Source organism: Artemia sp. Qi Xiang Cuo, chromosome 3 (genome assembly GCF_049724085.1).
Source record: "Artemia sp. Qi Xiang Cuo chromosome 3, ASM4972408v1, whole genome shotgun sequence".
Taxonomy (NCBI): Eukaryota; Metazoa; Arthropoda; class Branchiopoda; order Anostraca; family Artemiidae; genus Artemia; species Artemia sp. Qi Xiang Cuo.
Genome location: NC_142796.1, coordinates 12,683,668 through 12,704,287, shown reverse-complemented (window position 1 = coordinate 12,704,287; position 20,620 = coordinate 12,683,668). Strand labels below are relative to the sequence as shown.

At 36.0% G+C, this 20,620-nt stretch overlaps 1 protein-coding gene across 4 annotated transcripts in view; it reads left to right on the top strand.

Annotated features, from left to right (window-relative positions):
- Window positions 1–20,620, top strand: part of LOC148953776 (uncharacterized) — a 57,569-nt gene that overhangs the window by 19,054 nt on the left and 17,895 nt on the right. For 2 of the 4 annotated variants that reach the window (XM_089108477.1, XM_089108478.1), the window contains exons 2-3: window positions 13,056–14,002; window positions 15,724–15,921. In XM_089108477.1, the coding sequence (XP_088964603.1) occupies window positions 13,056–14,002; window positions 15,724–15,921 (1,145 nt within the window). Of the gene's footprint in view, window positions 1–1,470; window positions 1,571–7,931; window positions 8,341–13,055; window positions 14,003–15,723; window positions 15,922–20,620 lie in introns of those variants that run through there. The other 2 variants (XM_089108479.1, XM_089108480.1) reach the window with 2 other exon arrangements.

Sequence of the window (20,620 nt, the reverse complement as noted above, 5' to 3'; positions counted from 1 at the left end):
AATGAGCTCCCAACAATTTTTTTGCTATGCAATGTTCAAACTATCATTACTTGGTTATTTTTTTTTTGCAAAAAAAGTTGGGATTATCATCAATGCATCAACATGTATGTGATCTTCTCTCAATTGTAGCCACATTGGTTTTTTCTTAATAAAATTAAATAAAAATGGTAGTGAATATTATATTGACAAAACTATATTACAAGTATTGAAAATTCTTGTCTGATGTAGTGGAATACCAGGCCAACTAAAAATGTTTCTTCAGCCAAACTCAAATGTAGATATTGTCTTCTATCAAGGGATTCATTTCTTTTGAGAATATCTTGTAGTAATTTTGTCAAAATTTTTGACAGACTCCAATAGGCCCTGTCAAAGCGATTGGTGTTGAAATTCAAGGGTCCTCTGACAAAAAATAGTTGTCTAATTAAACGATACTTTCTCAACAACAAGAGATTTTGATGATTATTATTATTTCTAATAGTATTTCGGATGAAAAAGCATTAAAAAAAAGTTTTTTTTTTAAATTGTAATTTTACTTTCAGATGCTAGATTTTTCCATCATCTGAGAAACTGCTGCTTGGCCTCATACCATATTCATATTTTTAAGCATTTGCTTGGTTGATGACAAGCATCCTAATTCATTTATTACTCACATTTTGTATATGTTTTCTTTCAAATAGATCCCAAGTTGTAAAGCACAAAAACATTTTCTCTGAACTTCTCCATACTTAGCATGGAATTTCTCAAGGAAACTTGTTGGGACCATTCTTATATCTAGTAAAGATTAATGAAATTGATAAGAGATTCCCTCAAAGATGTTACTATGTAGATGCCTTGCTGATCCTTGAAGTATGTCATATAAATACCAAAAGTGACCTTCTCAAAATCCTACCAATGTTTTGGATGAAGCTAAGAATTTACATATGAAAGTAAATTCCACTAAATCAAATATAATGACAATAAACTTCTTTCAGTTCTTGACATCCATTCCTGTTTTTCAAGACCCCATCCCATCCAAAATGCTTGTGAAATATATTCAACTCCTTGGTGTCACAAATGCCCATTAATCTTAAGTAGGACACGTATATTTCAAGGATTCTGAACTTTCCAGACAGAGGATAGTCAAAACTAAAAATTTTAAAGTGGATTAAAATGGCAGATTAACTTTGAAATGGCCAAATGTTGACAACATTTTCACTGTGAACAGTGAAGAAATCTTTGCAGGATTGTTAAAGCTGAGAGGAAGGCGGCCATTCCAGATAGCGTTTGGAGATGCTATTCTTGTTGCATATATGCAACACTGTGAAATAAAAAGAGTCATATGACCTTGGTCACACAATTACACTCCATGTGATTATCCAGTTTTGTTTCTATACTTGAGACAATTTTGTCTGTTTTCTGCTTCCACTATCTGAATAGTGTTTTATGCTTTTGCGCATTAAACAAAGTTGAAAAGAAATGAAGAAATAAAGTAAAAAGAATAGGCATGTCAAATGCACCAGGATCTGTCCTCAAGCAGTCTCCAAATATTTTGACGTGTCTTGAATTGGGTTCCGACTTGCATTGAAAACAGGTAATTTTTTATGTTGTGTCGAAATTGTTGGCAAAAACGCTCCAATTTCCGAAAATGGGATTTTTGTACCCTTTTCTGATAAAACTTCAAACAGTTAGATTCCTAGATGTTTTTTTTCTACATACTGAAAAATGCCAGTAAAAAGAGCAGTAGAAGCAGAGACTGACATAAGACTTGCTAAGAAAAACAAAAAGTCAAAGGTTTCATTCATTCCTGACAAAACTAGTGACAGAATTTCAGACAAAGATATGCAGATCAACAACAAGTCAGATGCAATAAGTTCCCATATAAATTAATGTTACATTTAGGTTACAATAAATTAAATGTTACATTTAGGTTCTATATTATCTGAATTAGATATTATTATTATTACAAACATTAATTAATGAATGTCTAGAAATGCCCCATGTGTGTCCAAAGTCACCCCATGGTTGGGCAACTTTGCAAACTTGAAGAGGTCATATAATTTTGGGTCTCACTAAGAAATAACTTGATGGAAGTTATTGAAAAAAATTACCAAGAAAAGTGAATAATTAAGCTATCTATACGTGTAAAAAGGAAGATTGTATCTGTAGAAATATGCCTTGTAGGGGTCAAAAACCACAAAATGTACAGTTTTTAACCCTCCCCCCCATGCATCAAAATGGTTATTATTAAAATTATTTAAGACCAAATACTTCAAATTATTAGTTTATTGACTTACCTAGAATGACTTCTTTTTGGAAATATGAAATGTCCTATTTTGATGTAGCCTGTTTATCCTTTCAGTCTTTCAGTTTCATTCACATATTAACATAAAGCTGATTGTCTTCTGATTCTAAAGATGTGACTTTTATTGCTTGATATTTATTCTATAAATCACAAATGTTAAATATAATTTTTTCTTTTCAATTGCTTGTCAAAAACAGAGACCACATGTTGGTATATGATGGCAAATTATTGGTGAAAATTTCACCAAGAACATGGATAAAAGGCAAGGATTTTGTTACCACATTCACATTGCATCATGCTGTAGTAACATTGGGCAGTCTGAAAACCTATCTCTATTTTCCCAGAATGCTGAAGAAAAGGGGAAAAAAGGTCTTTTACATTATAGCCTGCAATTGGCTTCAAACTTTTCCCAAGAGTTGCTTCATATGGAAGAACTAGTTGTGTAAAATTCCGAAGGGGCTCATTTGATTGGATATTGAAAGTTCTAGTGCCCTTTTTAAAACCCAAAAGTGAACTAAGGGCAACCACCCCCTCCCTTGCCCTTTCCCCCCAACAGCATCTAATTACAATTTTGAGATAGTTGTTTTTTTCAAAATAGTTCAAAGGTCAAATAACTTTGCCTCTGGGGTTGACCCACAGCCCCAGGGCAAGGGCTATATGTTATGTAAGTTGCCTATTGGTAACATATAAGGTTTTTTATTGCAAACAGTGGGCATGTTTGATACAGGGTCTCCAAAAAAGCTTAAAGTATTAGAGCAAAACTTCAAGGAAACATTAAGAGGGATTTTGAACAGGAACTAAAACAGCTTGTCTTAAGAGAATATCAGCAATACCTAAGAACAGCTGAGGGTATATAACTGAAACCTTCAAGGTATGTTAAAATGTGATTGCAAGGTGACTATCCTCCACCATGTTACCCTTTTTAAGTATCCCCTCCACTCAACACAAGTCAGAATTTTTGGAAATGCCAATTTGTTCAAAATAGTCAAAAGCTCTAGTGAATATGCCTCTGGGGATGCCATGCCACTCCATGAGTTATATAAAATGCCTGTTAAATATATATAAGGCTGGTTATTGGGAAAAGGGTGCATGTTTGATTCTGAGTCTCCAAAAAGCTTTTGGATATCAGACAAAGCTTGCATAAAATATTGGAAGGGTGTCAAACACAATCAAAATACTACAGCTTTGATAATTAAAAGAGCAACATCTACTATTTTTGTAACTTTTCAGGAGGACCAAAAACCAGAAGAAGTTCCATTTTTTTGGAGTATGTCTCCTTTTCCTTGACAAAAAAAGGAGAGAAATGCCAGGTTCCCATGACCAATGACTGTTTTAGTCAGAAGTGAGAATTCAACTAACAAAATTTATATTCAACTGTATGTTCAGAATTCAACTAACAATATATAGCCTACTCATATAGCATACAATATATAGCCTGCTTATATAGCCTACTCACACATGCGATGCATTCCATTTCATTCAGTGCGTACTCCAATGAGCCAGTAAGTCATGTCCACAAGTGAGAGTAGTCACATAACACAATTGTGGTTGAAATTGGGCTCACAACAATTCCTCCCTTTCCTCAGAGTTTGAAGAGCTTGAAAGGCTTGACTTATTTTTAACCTGGAAAGCAGGCTGCTGGATAGCTATATTCCTTCTGGGACTAGTATTCTCTTTTCATCGGTGTCAATGAAAACCATTGCAGATGTTGCTATAGTTGGTAAATGGAAACAGAAGGATTGTTGTTAAACATTTTGCTGATGGACTCACACTGTTTCCTATGCATACCTGCCCCTGTGCATTTCCTTTTTGGCTTCATTTGTATGATCTATACCTTAGTTCCAGGTCTTGGTCTAGGTCTTGTCCACTGAACTCAGATCTTGGTAGTGTGATTCCTTGTCAATAAGACTGGTTTGAGTTCTTTGATGGTGCTGGATGCTTCTTTGTTTGTCTCCAAAAAGCTTTTGGATATCAGACAAAGCTTGAAGAAAATATTGGAAGGGTGTCAAACACAATCAAAACACTACAGCTTTGATAATTAAGAGAGCAACATCTACCATTTTTGTAACTTTTCAGGAGGACCAAAAACCAGAAGAAGTTCCATTTTTTTGGAGTATGTCTCCTTTTCCTTGACAAAAAAGGGGAGAAATGCCAGGTTCCCATGCTATAGCTCCACAAGATAATCTGCTTCTGCCATTCTGAATTTGCAACAAGACCTGATAAAAAAAAGAGACATATGCCACTAAGAGGCTTATGTCTCTTATTTTCTTTGTAACAGTACAAGATACGACAATTCTGACCGCACCATTTAAATTATTGTTCTTTTGCCTATGAGTTTTTGACCAAAATGGCATACATCACGCTTTTAATTATCACATTCAACTATTTGCAAGATAGCTATAAAAGGCTCATCAGCAAAATCTAAGGAATGGCTAAGTGTATTAAGTTGTAACCTTCAAGGCATTTGTGAGGATTTTGAAGAATAATCAGAGGGTAACCAGTCCCCCTTCCTTTGCCCTTTAATAAGCCCCCCCTCGACATTGTTAGAAATTTTCAAAAGCCATTTTGTTCAAAACAATTGCAAGATCTAATAATTTTGCCTCCAGGGATGAAAGCCTCCCCTCCCCCACATACCCCAGGGCAAGTAATATCAATTATGCAATTTTTCCATTTTTATAGGCAAGATTCTTCATTTGCAATATGGGATTTTTGATCCTTGTTGTGTCTGAAAAGACTGAGATTATTGATGTGAAATTTCAGGAATGTTCAAGGGTATGTTGAGCTAAATTAAAAGACTCTAATTGCATTGAGGTTATCAAAAAGGCATATCTGAAGTTTCTTTAGAATGGTTAGTTGTATTAACTAAAAACTTTCTGGGCCGCTTCTACTGCAACTACTACTGTGACGGCAACTACTTGTGACTTTGGCTAGGACTACTTGCGACTGCGACTGCTCACGGATTTGACTAACTGCTTATGACTGCAACTATTATCAGAAAATTTTGAGGGAATATTGAAAATTAAAATACACTACATGCATTCTGCTTGTCAAAAGGGCATATTAGCAATATCTCAGGGACAGCTGAGGGTATTAAGGTGAAACTTATAAAGCATGTTCAGGGGAATGCTTGAAAGTGATTAGAGGGCATCCAGCTCCTGCCCCACATGCCCTATTTGGGTGCTCCCTCCCCAATACCAATAATTTTTTTTTTGAAAAAATTCTGTAAGACAGTCAAAAGATCTTATGCCTATGTGTTGGGATGCCATGCCTCTCAGAGTCCCCAGGGCAGGGGCTATAAATTATCCAGTTTGACAAATGTTTGCATACAGGATTTATCATTGGGGAAGGGGAAATTTTTTATTATTAGTTGTCCCAAATAGTCTAAGGGTGCTATGATAAAACTTCAGGAACTGCTGAGGGGAAGGCTGAACTAAATTAGAAGATATTGTGTGCATCCAAGTTATCAAAAAGGTGTATCTGAAATATCTTAGGAGCAGCTAAGGTCATTAACCTAAAACTTTCATAACTACTATTGCTACTACTACTACTGTGACTGTGACTGTGACTACTTGTATCTGCTACTATTGTGAACTGTTTTAGTCAGAAGTCAGAATTCAGCTAACAAAATTTATATTCAAATGTATGTTAAGAATTCAACTAACAATATATAGCCTACTCATATAGCATACAATATATAGCCTGCTTATATAGCCTACTCACACATGCGATGCATTCCATTTCATTCAGTGCGTACTCCAATGAGCCAGTAAGTCATGTCCACAAGTGAGAGTAGTCACATAACACAATTGTGGTTGAAATCGGGCTCACAACAATTCCTCCCCTATCTCAGAGTTTGAAGAGCTTGAAAGGCTTGTCTTATTTTTAACCTGGCAAGCAGGCTGCTGGATAGCTATTTTCCTTCTGGGACTAGTATTCTCTTGTCATCGGTGTCAATGAAAACCATTGCAGATGTTGCTATAGTTGGTAAATGGAAACAGAAGGATTGTTGTTAAACATTTTGCTGATGGACTCACACTGTTTCCTATGCATACCTGCCCCTGTGCATTTCCTTTTTGGCTTCATTTGTATGATCTATACCTTAGTTCCAGGTCTTGGTTTAGGTCTTGTCCACTGAAGTCAGATCTTGGTAGTGTGATTCCTTGTCAATAAGACTGGTTTGAGTTCTTTGATGGTGCTGGATGCTTCTTTGTTTGTGACTGACTCTTTGATTGGTTTGAATGCTAGAAGATTTTCAAAGTCTTCATCAGTATTAAGATTCTTGGCAATACTGTAAAACAGGCGGGCAAAAGGTGAAATAGCTGTGCAAAAGGTGGGATAATGCAAATGGCGGGGAACCATTTTACTCAGCAGTTTTATGGCTTAAAGAAATTTGTTGCCATATTTTGCTAAAAATGCCAGTGCTTCCACTATCCCTGAATTTTGAGGGTTTTCTCCAAAAATCTCTGTGTCTCCCTGAAAAAACATTGGTTCCCAAATCCCCAAAAATCACCTTTCGTTCAAAAGTTGCCACCACTAGTGTTTTATCACTATTTTAGTTGTTTAGTTTTTCTGATTAATGTTATTAGGAAAACGACGTTTTTTTGTGTGACGATATTTTTGTCAAATATTTGTGATATTTTATCAAATGATTGATTTCTCAAATTCCCATATTGGCCGTTTATAGCCTCTTGCATTTTGACAGTACAGGAATAAGTGTATGTATTGTTTTTATTTTGTCAATACATGACAATACATCAAGTCAAGTCGAAGCCTAGTGACTATATCCCCTTTGTGACTTTCCCTTTTACTTTACTTGACATAATTTGTCACTGTTTTCCAACATTTTTGTTTCAATTACTTACTACCCATCGAAATCCAGACAGAGATCATTGGAATATATACTTTTCTTCCTGTGTTAGTAAAATCATAGTGTTGAATAAATTATACCATTTCTTCAAATATTATAAGATTCCCCTGTGAGTTGTGTTAAAGAATTCTATTTGAACATTTTTTGTTTAGTTGAATTTTGAACATCAATAGAGAGAGGTTTATTTTGACAGCTGGATTATGAGTTTTTTGGCTTTAAAAAGCCCCCTGTTCCACTTACTTTACAAATACCTAGTATGTCCTATATTCTCATTAAAACTATTATGAGATACTGATCTTTAATGTTTCAAGACAAAGACATTGGCAATCCTGGGTATTAGTATCAAATTCTATTTCCACATTGAAATGATTTTTGCACACATTTGGAGAAGTAGCATCATATCCTGCTTTGCGGGTGAATGTATTCACAAGGAACAAAAACAAACTTTAATTATAGAATAGAATTTAATTTAAAAAATCTTTCACAACATGGTTGCCGAATTTGAATTTCGCGTCTCTAAGAGCACTATATATCGTATGTATATATGCATGATATATATATATATATATATATATATATATATATATATATATATATATATATATATATATATATATATATATATATATATATATATATATATATATATATATATATATATATATATATATATATATATATATATATATATATATATATAATATATTATATCAGCATGAGAGCAGAAGCTCTCATGCTGTCGCTTTTTAAAACTTGTCAGAACTAAAAGTTTGTTGGGTTTAATTTCGCTATGTGAAAATTTACTTTTAAGTGCTTTGTTCTTGTGGACAGGTTTTTGCTTACTTTACTTCTCTCCAACTGAAAGTAGATATTTGTCAAGTCTTGGACAAATACCCTCTCAAAACTGATCATTTGTTGAATAGAAAGAACCTAAAAAGGGCTGATCAAGGTCTACATAAAGTTAAAGCAGTTAATTGGAAAGCTGAATGTGGAAGAATAGTAGCTTAAAACAGCCACACTATAATGCAACAGCACTTCTCTATTTCTTCTGGGGATTAGATTAGAGAAAAACTAATGTCACAGCTTCAGAGTTCATGTGACTGCAAGGTTGTCAATCAAGATTGTTCTCCCAGATCATCAAGTGATGTTTTTTACAGTAATAGTGATCAATGAGTATCAAGCATGCAGATGGGTATGTATTATTTTCTTGCTACCAATAACATTGGAATGCGCAACTCATCTATAAAGTAGCAGCAGTAAGCTATATACAGTGTACTTCAGACTTTGAATACTATACTCCACTAGCAGTACTATAGTAAATATGATAGAGTCCTTTTGATAAAATGGTCATTTAAAGTTATAAAATACAATATTAATGGCTAATATATGAATTGCCACTGAAGTAGTTTATAATGCTAATGGTAATTCAGAAAATTATGGATATTTCTAACTGCAAGCTAAACTAAGTTACATTTGTTACTATTCTTCAAATTTTACGCATAAAAAATCCATGGTGATATATGAGAATGGATTAGTTATGGTAGGAAGAAGCTTAAGGGGTACCTTTTCCTTGGTTTTGTGCCTGGCGATCATTTGACAGGCTGTATGTGACTTGACATAACTACTTATATCCTTGTAGATTCTGGGCCAACAAAAGCAATGTAGAATGCAGTCATTAGTCCGAACCTGGTTTAATGACTGCTTAATATGTTGTCATGACCTATTTTTTCAATCTGTGATCTATTCTCAATGGGAACAACAAGCTGCCTGCTTCTTCTACCAAAATAAGTCCAAAGTCGGTAATAAATTCTGTCTTGAAATAAAAATTGCTGAGGAAGATTATTTGGATTATTTGGATACCCTTGGATTATTGCAATGTCTGGGACAAGTGAGACAAATGATTTTGTTCGTGTGGACAGGTTTTTGCTTACTTTACTTCTCTCCAACTGAAAGTAGATATTTGTCAAGTCTTGGACAAATAGTCTCTCAAAACTGTGAACGGGAATAAAAACAACTATTTCGTTCTCTGTCTATGTGTTTGCCAAGCCCAGGCAGTAATTTTTGTCTTTTTTTTTGCGACCTCCCATACAGAAGTTGGATTTTTTGTTTGGTGCTGAGATAGTGCTGCAGATCTGGTTCTCTAGGCTATGCTATTGCCTAATTCCTCAGTAGAACTAAGATTTTCAGCTTGTGTTGCTGTGTCTGAAATCAGTCTATTGTTGTGGGAGTCCAGCTTTTCTGTGGCAGACAAATGAGACATGGGAGTAACTTCTGTCTGAAGGATTTTTTGTCCTTAGTTTAAAATATCTTGTAGCTCTATCATATATGACTGTAGGGCTCAGGGTCATGTTGAACCATAGTCAGGGCTTTATGGACCTCTGGTTCCGAGCTGGGAAAACTATCATTCCTTGATGATACATGTCTGGCTTAAGATCTTGTTACCATAAAGGCTTCGTTTGTTTCCACTTTGGGTGGATCCTGCGTGTTAATCGATACGTTTTCTTTGAGTCTCGGGAAATTCCTCCCAGGCACATTTTTTTTGTAATGTGGGGAAAATCTATGCTTCAATCAGCTCTTCGAGGATTCTTCATGTGCGATTCATAAGCTGCATCGTCAACAGTCCGACGGTGCATTCTATTTTGCTGCCCTCTGCTGTAACATACCTAAAATTCTTCCAGGGATGGGGTAAACTCCTTTAGTCTGTTTTTGGTGAACCATAATGAATTCACAACCTGAGTTGATCACTAGAAGTAGCATTTTTCCGTTGCAGCAAGCCTTGAGCCTTGACGATCCAGGTAGAGGGGTTGATAGTTCCTCCGCTAGATTAGTTACAGATATTCGTTCCTTTTTTGGCTCTTGCGTTTGGATTTTGCCTTCCCTGAATTTTTCTGTTGTATGTGATGTTGAGTTAGGATGGAAATAGCGACGGTTTTGCGTGGGCCTAGATGATTTAGCTTCATGAAAAGGAGTCTTATGAGGTTTGGTGAGAGGTTCGTTTGTTCCAGTTACATCCTTCTTCAATGGGTGTAGAGACTTTTCCCAGTCATTGCCCTTTCTGTTGCATTCTTTCAGGGCTGTTGCACCACTCTGACCTAAGAAAACCCAAAGGGATGGCTTGGCAGTTATAATGAACTGTCCCACCACAGTTATTTCTAGGACCTGGTATTAATGGCTGGCCAGGTGGGGTTCTGCCGTACTTTGTTCCTCCACCTTCATGAAACAGGGCCATTTTTTGTGCGGTAGTCAGGTAGTCCTCGTATTCCGTTTGGGACTCGCATGAGCGCTTGCTTTCATGTCGAAATCGCTGGAGAAAGGTTTCCTTGTTGACATGGAACTTCTTGAGAATTACTGTTCTGACCTTGTTGAAGTCGTTAGCTTTGGCAGTTGGTAGGGCTGTGTAAGTCTACAGAGCCTTTCTGGATAGGTTCACTACTAGCCTAGCAACCCATGTGGCTTGGGTTCAATTGCAGGCAGTCGCAGTTTGTTTAAAAGCTTCCAATTGGGCATCCATGTTGTAAACTTCTCTCAGAGGGTCCATAGAGAAGGTCGTTGCTCCGGAATCAGTCAGAGTCCAGATGCTGGTTTAAACAAGCTTTTGGCCTTATTGCATCTCCTTCTTCAGGTAATGCACAAGAGACAGCTAGTTTTCTTCATTCAGCTTTCGCTCTGCCATTACAGTTTCTCTCAATATTGTTTGCTTGTTTTCCATCAAGGGTTTTGTTGACTGAGCCACTGAATTCTGGAACGCTTCTAGCAATGACTTGAAGACAGTTTGTTCTACCTTGGGTGTTGTCTCTAGATATTTCCCTCCAGAAGTATGCTTTGTTTTTGACCTTGTGTGGTAAGGATAGAAGTCGGTCCTTGAAATTCCTGTTTCCCTGTATAGTATCTGCGCAAAAGTTTAAAATTAGAAGAGCTTGACTAGGAACGTCTAATCGGAAGTGAACCCGGAGTTAGAACTATAAACGTAAACAAGAAAGGGATTTCTGTTTGGAAGTAAACCTGGAAACAGAATTCAGAGACAGAAAAACAAGAAGAAATATTTGTTTGGAAGTAAATTCAAAAATAGAAATCAGAAACGGAAAACAAGAAAAAAATTCTGTTCAGAAGTGAACACGGAAAATGGAATCTGAGACAAAAAAAACAAGAAAAAAATTTCTGTTTTGAAGTAAACCCCAAAAATAGAAATTAGAGATGGAAAACAAGAAACGTATTTCTGTTTGGAACTAAACCCCGAAACAAAACCAGGAAAAGGACACAAGAAAGTGATTTCTTTTTGGAAGTGAACCCAGAAACAGAATTCAGAAACGAAAACAAGGAAGGGATTACGGTTTGGAAGTGAACCCGAAGATAGAAATCAGACTATTCTTTTTATAATACTTGTACACGATCTTTTTTTTTAATGAAATAACGGTCAGATTCCATACTACTGCACAAGTTATTTATGGAGCAAAATCTGATCGCATGGTTGGGTAATGGGTATGTGCAGGTTTGGATATGATTGGGTATGCTGGTCAGTGATAAGTCGGACCCAAAAACAGAAATCAGTAACGGAAAACAAGAAAGAGATTTCTTATCAGAAGTGAACCTGGAAACAGACTCAAAACGGAAAGCGAGAAAGTGATTTCTTTTCGGAAATAGAATCAAATGAGTAAGTTTTCTGCTCGTTCCGTTTTTCCCTTCTCTGCAGCTAGCGGGGTACTGGAACGTCATAGAGAGGCTCAAGTCAGTAAGGGCTTGTTATAGAAAATTACTACATCCACGTGCTTTTGTTATTTACAAAACACAATATTTAAAATAAAATTATTTTTAAAAAATTCTATTCTTGTATAATATTCTTGTAAATAATTCTTGGGAGGAAGAACAAGGCCAAACTCTGGGGAAGAAGCTACAGATTTTAGCATATGAAAGAAGTTCAAATGGAATACCTTAAAGAAAATAAGAAAATAGAAAATAAGATATTAAGAAAATAAGAAAATAGAAAATAGGATATTAAGAAAATTAGAAAATAAGAAAATATTAATAAGATATTTATTAATATTAATAAATAAGAAAAAATAAGAAATTAAGAAAATAAGATAAGATAAAATAGAAAATAAGATTAGCACACTTTAAAGGGTGTCTTGGGTAAGAGCGATGGCAATGTAGTTCGTTCATTAGTAGTTTCTGTAAAATTCAGTTTTTAATATTAAAAAAAAATTATAGTTAAGTATAGTATAATACTGTAAATTTTATAGCAAGGAACAAACTCTAGCCCATGATAACTGAAATATTAAAATGAAATGCAAATTCCAACAATAACCGGATCATCATCTATCACTCGCATAGATTCTTTGGGAAAATCATTTATAATATAGTTCAATATGTATAATGTGTTGAGAAGAAAGAGATAAAAAGAAACTGTTTTCCTACTTTATGAATTGAGACAAATAAGTACTTGAACAAGGCCTTGACCTCGCTCACCCATCCAATCGCCTAGGACAAAACAGTATAACTAAACAGAAGAGTCCATGTCTATGCAAATAATGAAGGTTAACGAATTGATTGTTATAAGAAAAAAAAGAAGCTATTATTATTATAGCTTAATTTTCCCAATTTTTTTTCCTAGGCTACTAACGGTGGTGTGGGGGAAAGGGCATTTGCTCCTCATAGATTCTTGAAAACACCCTTTATTGGGATATTTACATTGGAAAATATCTTTTTTTCGGTATTTTTATTGAAAAGAAAATGAAAAACGAAAATCCCCCCCTCTAGATTTTGAAAATCGATTTTGCCCTCCCTAAATTTTAATGCATTGTCTGCCTACTAATAAAACTGTATTAAGCTTTAAGACACTCTGTGTCGTTCCAACTAATAATGAAATTACATATTAGTTTCTTGATGCTATTAAAATTTTATTCTTTTCAGGTTTTTTAGAAGAATGAATTCAATAATTCATAAAAGAGCCTTAAAACTAATAATCCAGGATTGGCTTGGGAAAAACCTATCCACAGTTCCTGAATCAAATTCTTTATTGAGGAGGTATAGAAAGTATCTTCAGTCAAAAAGTAGGCAACAATCAGTTCAGCCGATGGTGAAAGAGTTAATGTTTAAAAATCGACTTGTAGTACTAAAAAAAGATCAAGGACTTCGTTTTTTAATAAAAAGTTCTTCTAGTGATGAATTACCTTATCTATCATACTTAATTTACAAAGCATATGATAAAAAATTATTGGAGGCATATAGAAAGCGACTAGAAATCTTGGATGATATATCGAATTTATCTTTAAAGGACGTTAGTATTATGTGCAATACTGCATTTACTTCTAGTTTGAAATTAAATAATTATATTCTTATCGAAAAAATTTCAGAGAAATTGAGACTTGACATTGAAAAAAATAATTTGAAGATGGAGTATATCCCAGTTGTGAAGTTCTTGCGGTTGTCTAAATACTATGACAGGGACTGTCTGGATCTACTACATACGAAGGTGAATAAAAATTGTTTGTATATGAGCTTAACTGATCTGTGCCATTTTGTTGCATGGCTTATTGACTCGGAATATTATATTAAGCCATTAAGTGATGAAGCCATTAGAGTGATTGCTGAAAAGTTGGACAAACCTTCTGAAATAGAAAGTTTAAGAATTAAAGATGTTGATAGGCTGTTGTGGATTTTGAGCTTTCATGATAATGTCCCCAGAAATATTATGGAGAAACTATCATGGAGGATTTGCAATGAAGTTAGAAATGAAGATTTAAGTGTGTTGCTGTTGGGTAATATGCTGCTATCTTTAGCAATTCTTAAGTTCTACAATCATAAACTCTTGGCCGCTTTATGTAATGAAGAACGTTTTCGTGAAATTAACAATCTAGGTAAGGTCAACAGTTTTGTATTTATTGGCATTTTGGGGAGTTTTTGATCAGAGAACCCTGCAGATCTTACGACTATCACAGTTTTGAACATAAAGATCAAATAAACAGTTCCTTAGACCCCACTGCCTTTCCACTTGCAATTAAAACGAAATGAAATTGTATTAAAAAAAAACGGGCGCAATGTTTTTGATAAGACAGGGGAACAATGAAAAAAAAAGACGTTCCTTAAATTTGATTTTATATCTTTAAATGAGCAATAGTTGTATATATGTATATTCATTTTTTCTCGAAAACAGCACTAAATTGTTTTTCTGAAAGCTGGCATGCTAGCATTTTCCGGTAAGAAGAAACGATCTAGATAGGTCACGGCTTTGGAAAAATTCGTTTTCCCCTCCTAGAACCGTCAATATACTTTTCTTAAATCGTCTGCTAACTGCAATTAAAGACCTGACAACCAAAAAAATCTGTCAAAATGAAGTTGGTCAAGGGTGAGTGAACATCACTCACGTCATGACTTCTTAAACGTTTCGACCTGGGTTAATTTTGCATTGTATTTGATGTATCGAAAATGATATGTTTGTATCAAGCTTTTATTTAGCGATTATTTCATTATTTAGCCATCATGCAGGTCAATTAAAGTGGTTGACTGACCAGCTCAACTAAATTTCGAGAGTGATTTTAGCAAGATGTTCAAAGCAAATATATTATTTCGGACAAAGTTTTTACTAAAAATTTTAGGACAAAATTTTTAGTTTGTTTTTCCTGCGCATACTTCAAGGGGACCAATTCACGAAATGACTAAGCAAAAAAATAATTTCCATAGGCTACAACTAAGTCTAGGTAAATTACAGAAAAGGTTTCTTCTTCTGTGAATCAGGATATTGGGTGATTGCATTCCCCTGGAGGGATGGGGAAAGTTTCTGCAAGGGAATATGTGGGACGCTTTTTTTATGTCTAAAATTTACTTCACCGAGGGAAGCTCAGTTCCCTGGCACTAATAATAAAGGCCCGAATATTTTTGCTTCAGATCTAGAAGCCTTTATCAATGGAGATAAAAAACAGAAGTAAAAAACAATACTAAATTAAGAAGAAGCGAATAATGAAAAGAGAAAAATAACAAAGTAAAACCGTAACGATAAAAGACGCATCTTAATGAAGTCTAATATGATAATTAACATCATTTCTGTAAGGCATCAAAACGACAAAGCAGGACTTTGGTAAGAATCAACGTGCTTCTGCTAGATTGTCAAATGAATAGATTCATGCTATTTATCAAACGCAATAATGTTCTGTTAATCTGTATTGAAGTCATCGGTAATCTGTATGCACATAGGTAATATTTTCAGGGGGGAGGGTCCAAATAACTTTACAGGGGATCATGGGGTGAAAAATATTTTAATGTATAATCTTTAGCTACAAATTTACAATCTTATTGTTCATTTCCAGCCATCTCAGGAGATAGTTTTGTTCTTGTGTGCAGCTGCATAGGTAACACAGGTCGATCCCTTGGTGATCCCTAGGTGGGATAAACGATTTTCCCTTGGAAGGAGGGGTTTGAAAACACGAAAAGGGTGCATTTTCAAGTCACTGTTTTATTACTTTCCAGAGAGGTCTTTGGACCAATTTCAGCAGGATATATCCACCCTGTCTGTCCTGCTTTCTATAAGTTGGTATAGTGTAAACCTCTTGCAGTTCTAGGTATATTAGTTTTTTCCCCATAGGAACCAATAAATCAAGAATGTTGAGTCGACTTGGATTATTTCTAGAAGCTACAAAAATTGAAGGGCACTTTGGTCAAGATTTAGTTGGGCAGATAGAACAAGGGAGCTCCATACTGAAGTTGAAAGGGATACAAGAAATGGACATTTCTCAAGAGCTGAAATTTAAAAAAGGATTGGCCAAAGTTTACGAAGTTGCAGGTCGGTTTATATAGTTTCCTTATATTGTTACAGCTGTAGTCTATTTTTAGTTGATTTTTATGCTCTAGAATTTCACAATATCATGGAATCCAGGCAACAATCTTAAATAGCCTTGCGCTATTCCCAATAGGCCCCAACTGTTTTTTGGGGTCATTTAGTTGTTTTTTTCTTAATTTCAATTGTGTTCTTTTATATGCGTTTCACTTTTCATTCGTTCCTCTAGGGCTAAACGGAAAGCAGGTCGGCCGCGGTTGGGGTAGGAGGATGTCATAAAGAAAGATTTAAAGGAAATTGGAAATTCCTTGGAGTGTTTAAAGAGGGAGGTTTTGAATAGATGAGGATGGAGGAGGAGCATGTGTAGCTGTGTTGGCCTCAGACGGCTTGGTGTTGCGGCGAGTTGTTAGTAGTAGTAATTCAGTATTCTCCTATATGGGTACTACACTGTTTTTATATATTGTTTATATATTGCTTACATTTTTAATTGTAATTATATTTGTATTTCTAATTCTAATTAGAATTGTAAAAGCTAACTTTTCTCTTGTGTTTTTAGCAGGTTTGTCTCCTTCTAAACCCAATTTGAAATTGTATCTTTTTCAGACTTGTATGAAGCTTATGGCCTTAGATCTAGTGTCTGAGGTTGAGATAACCTAATTTTTAATAGATCAAAAGGTTCAGTGTCTTCTGGTCCTGATTGTATACCCATCAAGGTAGTCAAATTTATTTTTCTTCCATTATCTTTTCTTTGACAGTACTGATAAATCTGTATTTCGGCAAAGGAATTCCTCTCGATTCACTTTAACCAGCTTGAATAATTGTTTTACATAAAGTTGGATCTTAGAGTGGTCTAGTTAATTATCGCCCAATATCTTTACTGTCTATGTTTAGCAACAGTTTTGTCTACTTGTCTACTTGCCTTTTAGAGGTAAATATTTTTTTTTTGATGAATTTCAGTTTGGCTTCCACGCTAAACACACAACGAAGCATGTGTTTGATACTCTGTTAAATTTTCTGTATTCGGCCCTTGATTTTGGTCCGATTCTAGCTGCTACAGTTTATTGGACCGAAAAGCTTCCGACTCGTTGACTTACTAAATCCTTTTCTTTAAATTATCTTGTCACGGTATAAGAGGGGATATCAGTGCTTCTTTTGACTCCTTTTCTCTGGTAGGGATATCTTCATGGATCCTCTTTCCCACTCACCATCTCAAGTTGAGTTGGGTGCCCTGCAAGGCTTAGTTCTAGGGCCAGTTCTGTTCTTAATTATGGTAATAATCTTATTTTGTGATTATGAATCAAGACCAACAGTTTGCTGTCGGCTATCTCACCCTGAATCTTCCAGTGCTCAAAAACTTAGATTTCCATCAATAGATGAGGACACTGTAGTTGCTTTTGCTGAATATCTTGCTGAAGTACCCTTGGCCCAGCTGTCAGAACGGAGCCTATGATACGTGTCAAATTGATTGTTTTGTTGAAAAGCGTAAAACTATGGTTTAATGGTAATTCCCCGGCCCATTCCCAGCCCTAAGTTTAATGGCACTTCAGAGAAACTCTTTAGTGTTTTGCCTGCTCTGCTAGTGTTAACTTCTATTTTTTTAGCGCTGAAAATGGAAAATGGCTTGGTGTTACAGAGACGACCGAGTGTAATTTTGTCAAATTGACCTTTAGTTCGTGCTAACATACCGTACGTTTTCCGCAGTTTTTCTTTAAGTGCCACAATAAATAGATTTTTAGTAGCTTTGATAAAATTCCCATATCGGAGTCCGAGTCTCAAAGAGACCCATATCCGGGTCTCAAAAATATGGTACCTCTGCAGAACATAAGAGTTTCTGAACCACATGGGACTTCCCAATAAATATTTGCGATACCCAAAAAAAAATTGAACAAATTTGGTTACCTTTGGTTTTACTAAAGCAATTCCACAAAGGGGTTAAAAAAAGACATGTGGCGCAATCATGGCGTTATAGAAAAGACCAAGCGTAATTTTGTCAAATTGACCTTTAGTTTGTGCTAGCATACCATAAGTTTTCTGCAGTTTTCTTTAAGTGCTGCAACAACTAGATTTTTATTAGCTTTGATAGAATTCCCATATCAGAGTCCAAGATACTCAAACTTATCCTGTTGGACAACTGTCTTCCTGCAAACATCAACAACACAATTTGGCAGTGTTTTGTCGTTCAAAACGACGAATTGAGTCTTAGACGGCTCTATTGTTAGCCCAATATCTTCAAGTGCAGACGACACGCCATTAATAGCTTTCTGTAGTGATTCTAAATTATCACTTATCAAAAGTAGATCATCTGCGTAAGATAGATGACTAGCATCAATTCAATCTTCTATCAAAAATTCTTCTATCGATTTTGTCGTAGAACGTACTGCATTATTAAATATCACAGGGCTGATTACTAAGCCTTGTTTAACACCTCTACATATCTCTGTAGGTCCAAAAAGCTATCCTGTAGACCGAATTCTTACTTGAGATTTTTGATACCATTGTCACAGACATTTATAGACAAAGGGATCAACTCCTGCCCTTAGTAGTGACAGGACTGCTTGCGAATGTAGGACAGAATCAAACGCCTTAGATATGTCTATTGCGCAGACAAATAACGAAGTTTTTCGTTTCTTAAACTTTTCAACAATTGTAATAAAAATCGCATGTGCATTCTGAATACCGAGACCGGACCGGAAACCGAACTGATTGTCACCCACATCTGCTCGCGCTGTCACTATAGGGCACAGTATCTTGTTCAGTAACTTTGCTAGAACTGATCAAATAGTGATGAGCCTTACGAAGAACAATCTTTAGGGTCTTTCCCCTTCTTATGTATACAAGTAACGACCCCCTGACACAAACCTTGTGGGACAGACTGTTGCGATACTATTGCTTGGAACAATAAAGCTATGTGACTAAACAGTCCAGGGGTACCGTATCTCAGATGTTCCGGCTGAATACCATCTGCCCCCGGCGATTTTCCTAGAGGAAGACGACGAACAAAAGATTCAACACACGACGAGGTAATAGTAAGCCAGTTACTGTATCGGTTTAGTCGATCAAAATGCTGCATCAGAATGTCCCAGAAATTACTTTCTAATGATGGAAGATCAACTGCAAATACTGAAGAAAAATGTTCAAACCATCTATTTATTTCAATGCTATCGGACGGCGACGAAGAAGAACGGATAAGTTTTGACGCTTCTCGCCAGAGCTGATGAGGATTATTTTTTATTTCCCGCGATAGCTCCTTAACTTGACTTCTTTTCCAATATTTCACCTTCTTTTTATATTGATGTTAACTCGACTTCATAAATTTTGGAAACCCATCCTCATCGTGGTCTTTCACAATCAACCCAGATTTGTCTCCAGAACACATGGCGAGACTTTTCAACCTTCAAACCAGGAAAATCTGACCAGCCTCTTTTACGGGTATTCAGCTTTATTTTTTCCGACTGAACTGCAACGGATGCAGCCGTTTTCCTACTATGCACCAGTTCTAGCAAATAACAATTCAAATCGAGAAGCCGGTCAGATTTTACCCGCGAAACCAAATGGAACAGAACCCTTATCTCATCTAAGTACGAATCAAGTAGCATCTGGTAAGTAAATCAAGGAGGCACACTTGTGCCTCTATAAAGAGGTGACCCACCACAATGTTAAGCGATTTCAGGTCCTAGAGGTCGCAGAGAGACGGCGGTAATCGCATTTTGTAGCCCAAGCTCAAACTAAGAAACGTGCAAAATTTCATCCTCCTCCGACTTTATCTTCATGGGGTAAACTGGGCCGGAAGTTTCGACCCTCCCACCACAGCCCCCTTTAACGTTGTCCGATTGGGCTGAAATTTAGAGGTTAAGCTTTCCTAGGACCCGGGAGCTTATCCTCGAAATTTCAGCTCAATCCGATCACTCCTTCTCTGTTTTCAAAAAACCAAATATAGCCACTTAAACTTCATTTCTCTTTTTTTTTTTCTTGTTATCCAAGCCTATAGGCCACAGTTGGCAACTGATCCGGGTGAATGAGGACTGATTCAAAGCAGAATCCGATCTGTTAGGGTCTTTTGATATTTTCAGACCGAAAAAATTATCCCCCGAATTTACATTTACGAAAAACCTCGTTTTCCTATAAGAGCCCGCTATAAGCGGGCTCGGGCTCGTTTTCCTATAAGAGCCCGCAAGCGATTTCCGGTCCTAGCGGTCGCAGAGAGACAGCGGTGATCGCATTTTGTAGCCCAAGCTCCAACTAAGAAACGTGAAAAATTTCACCCCCCTCCGACTTTATCTTCATGGGTAAAAGTGGGCCGGAAGTTTCGACCCTCCGACCACAGCCCCCCTTTAACGTTGTCCGATTGGATTGAAATTTAGAGGTTAAGCTTTCCTAGTGCCCGGGAGCTTATCCTCGAAATTTCAGCTCAATCTGATCACTCCTTCCCTGTTTTCCAAAAACCAAATATCAAGTTTTGTGGGGTTTGCTTGCTTTAAAAATAGATTCCCCTTACTAAAAACCAATTACAATTGTGTCTCTTTAGTCCAGTGGTCGAGACTCTTGACTGTCAGGCGGAAAACCTGGGTTCGATTCACCGTCAGAGGAAATTTTTTATATACTGAATTTAAAGTTTAAAAAAGAAACTCAGTTTCTTTTTTAAATAACTCCTGACACGATCAGCTAAGAGTTAGTCAAGCAATAATAAGTAATAAACTGTACAAAA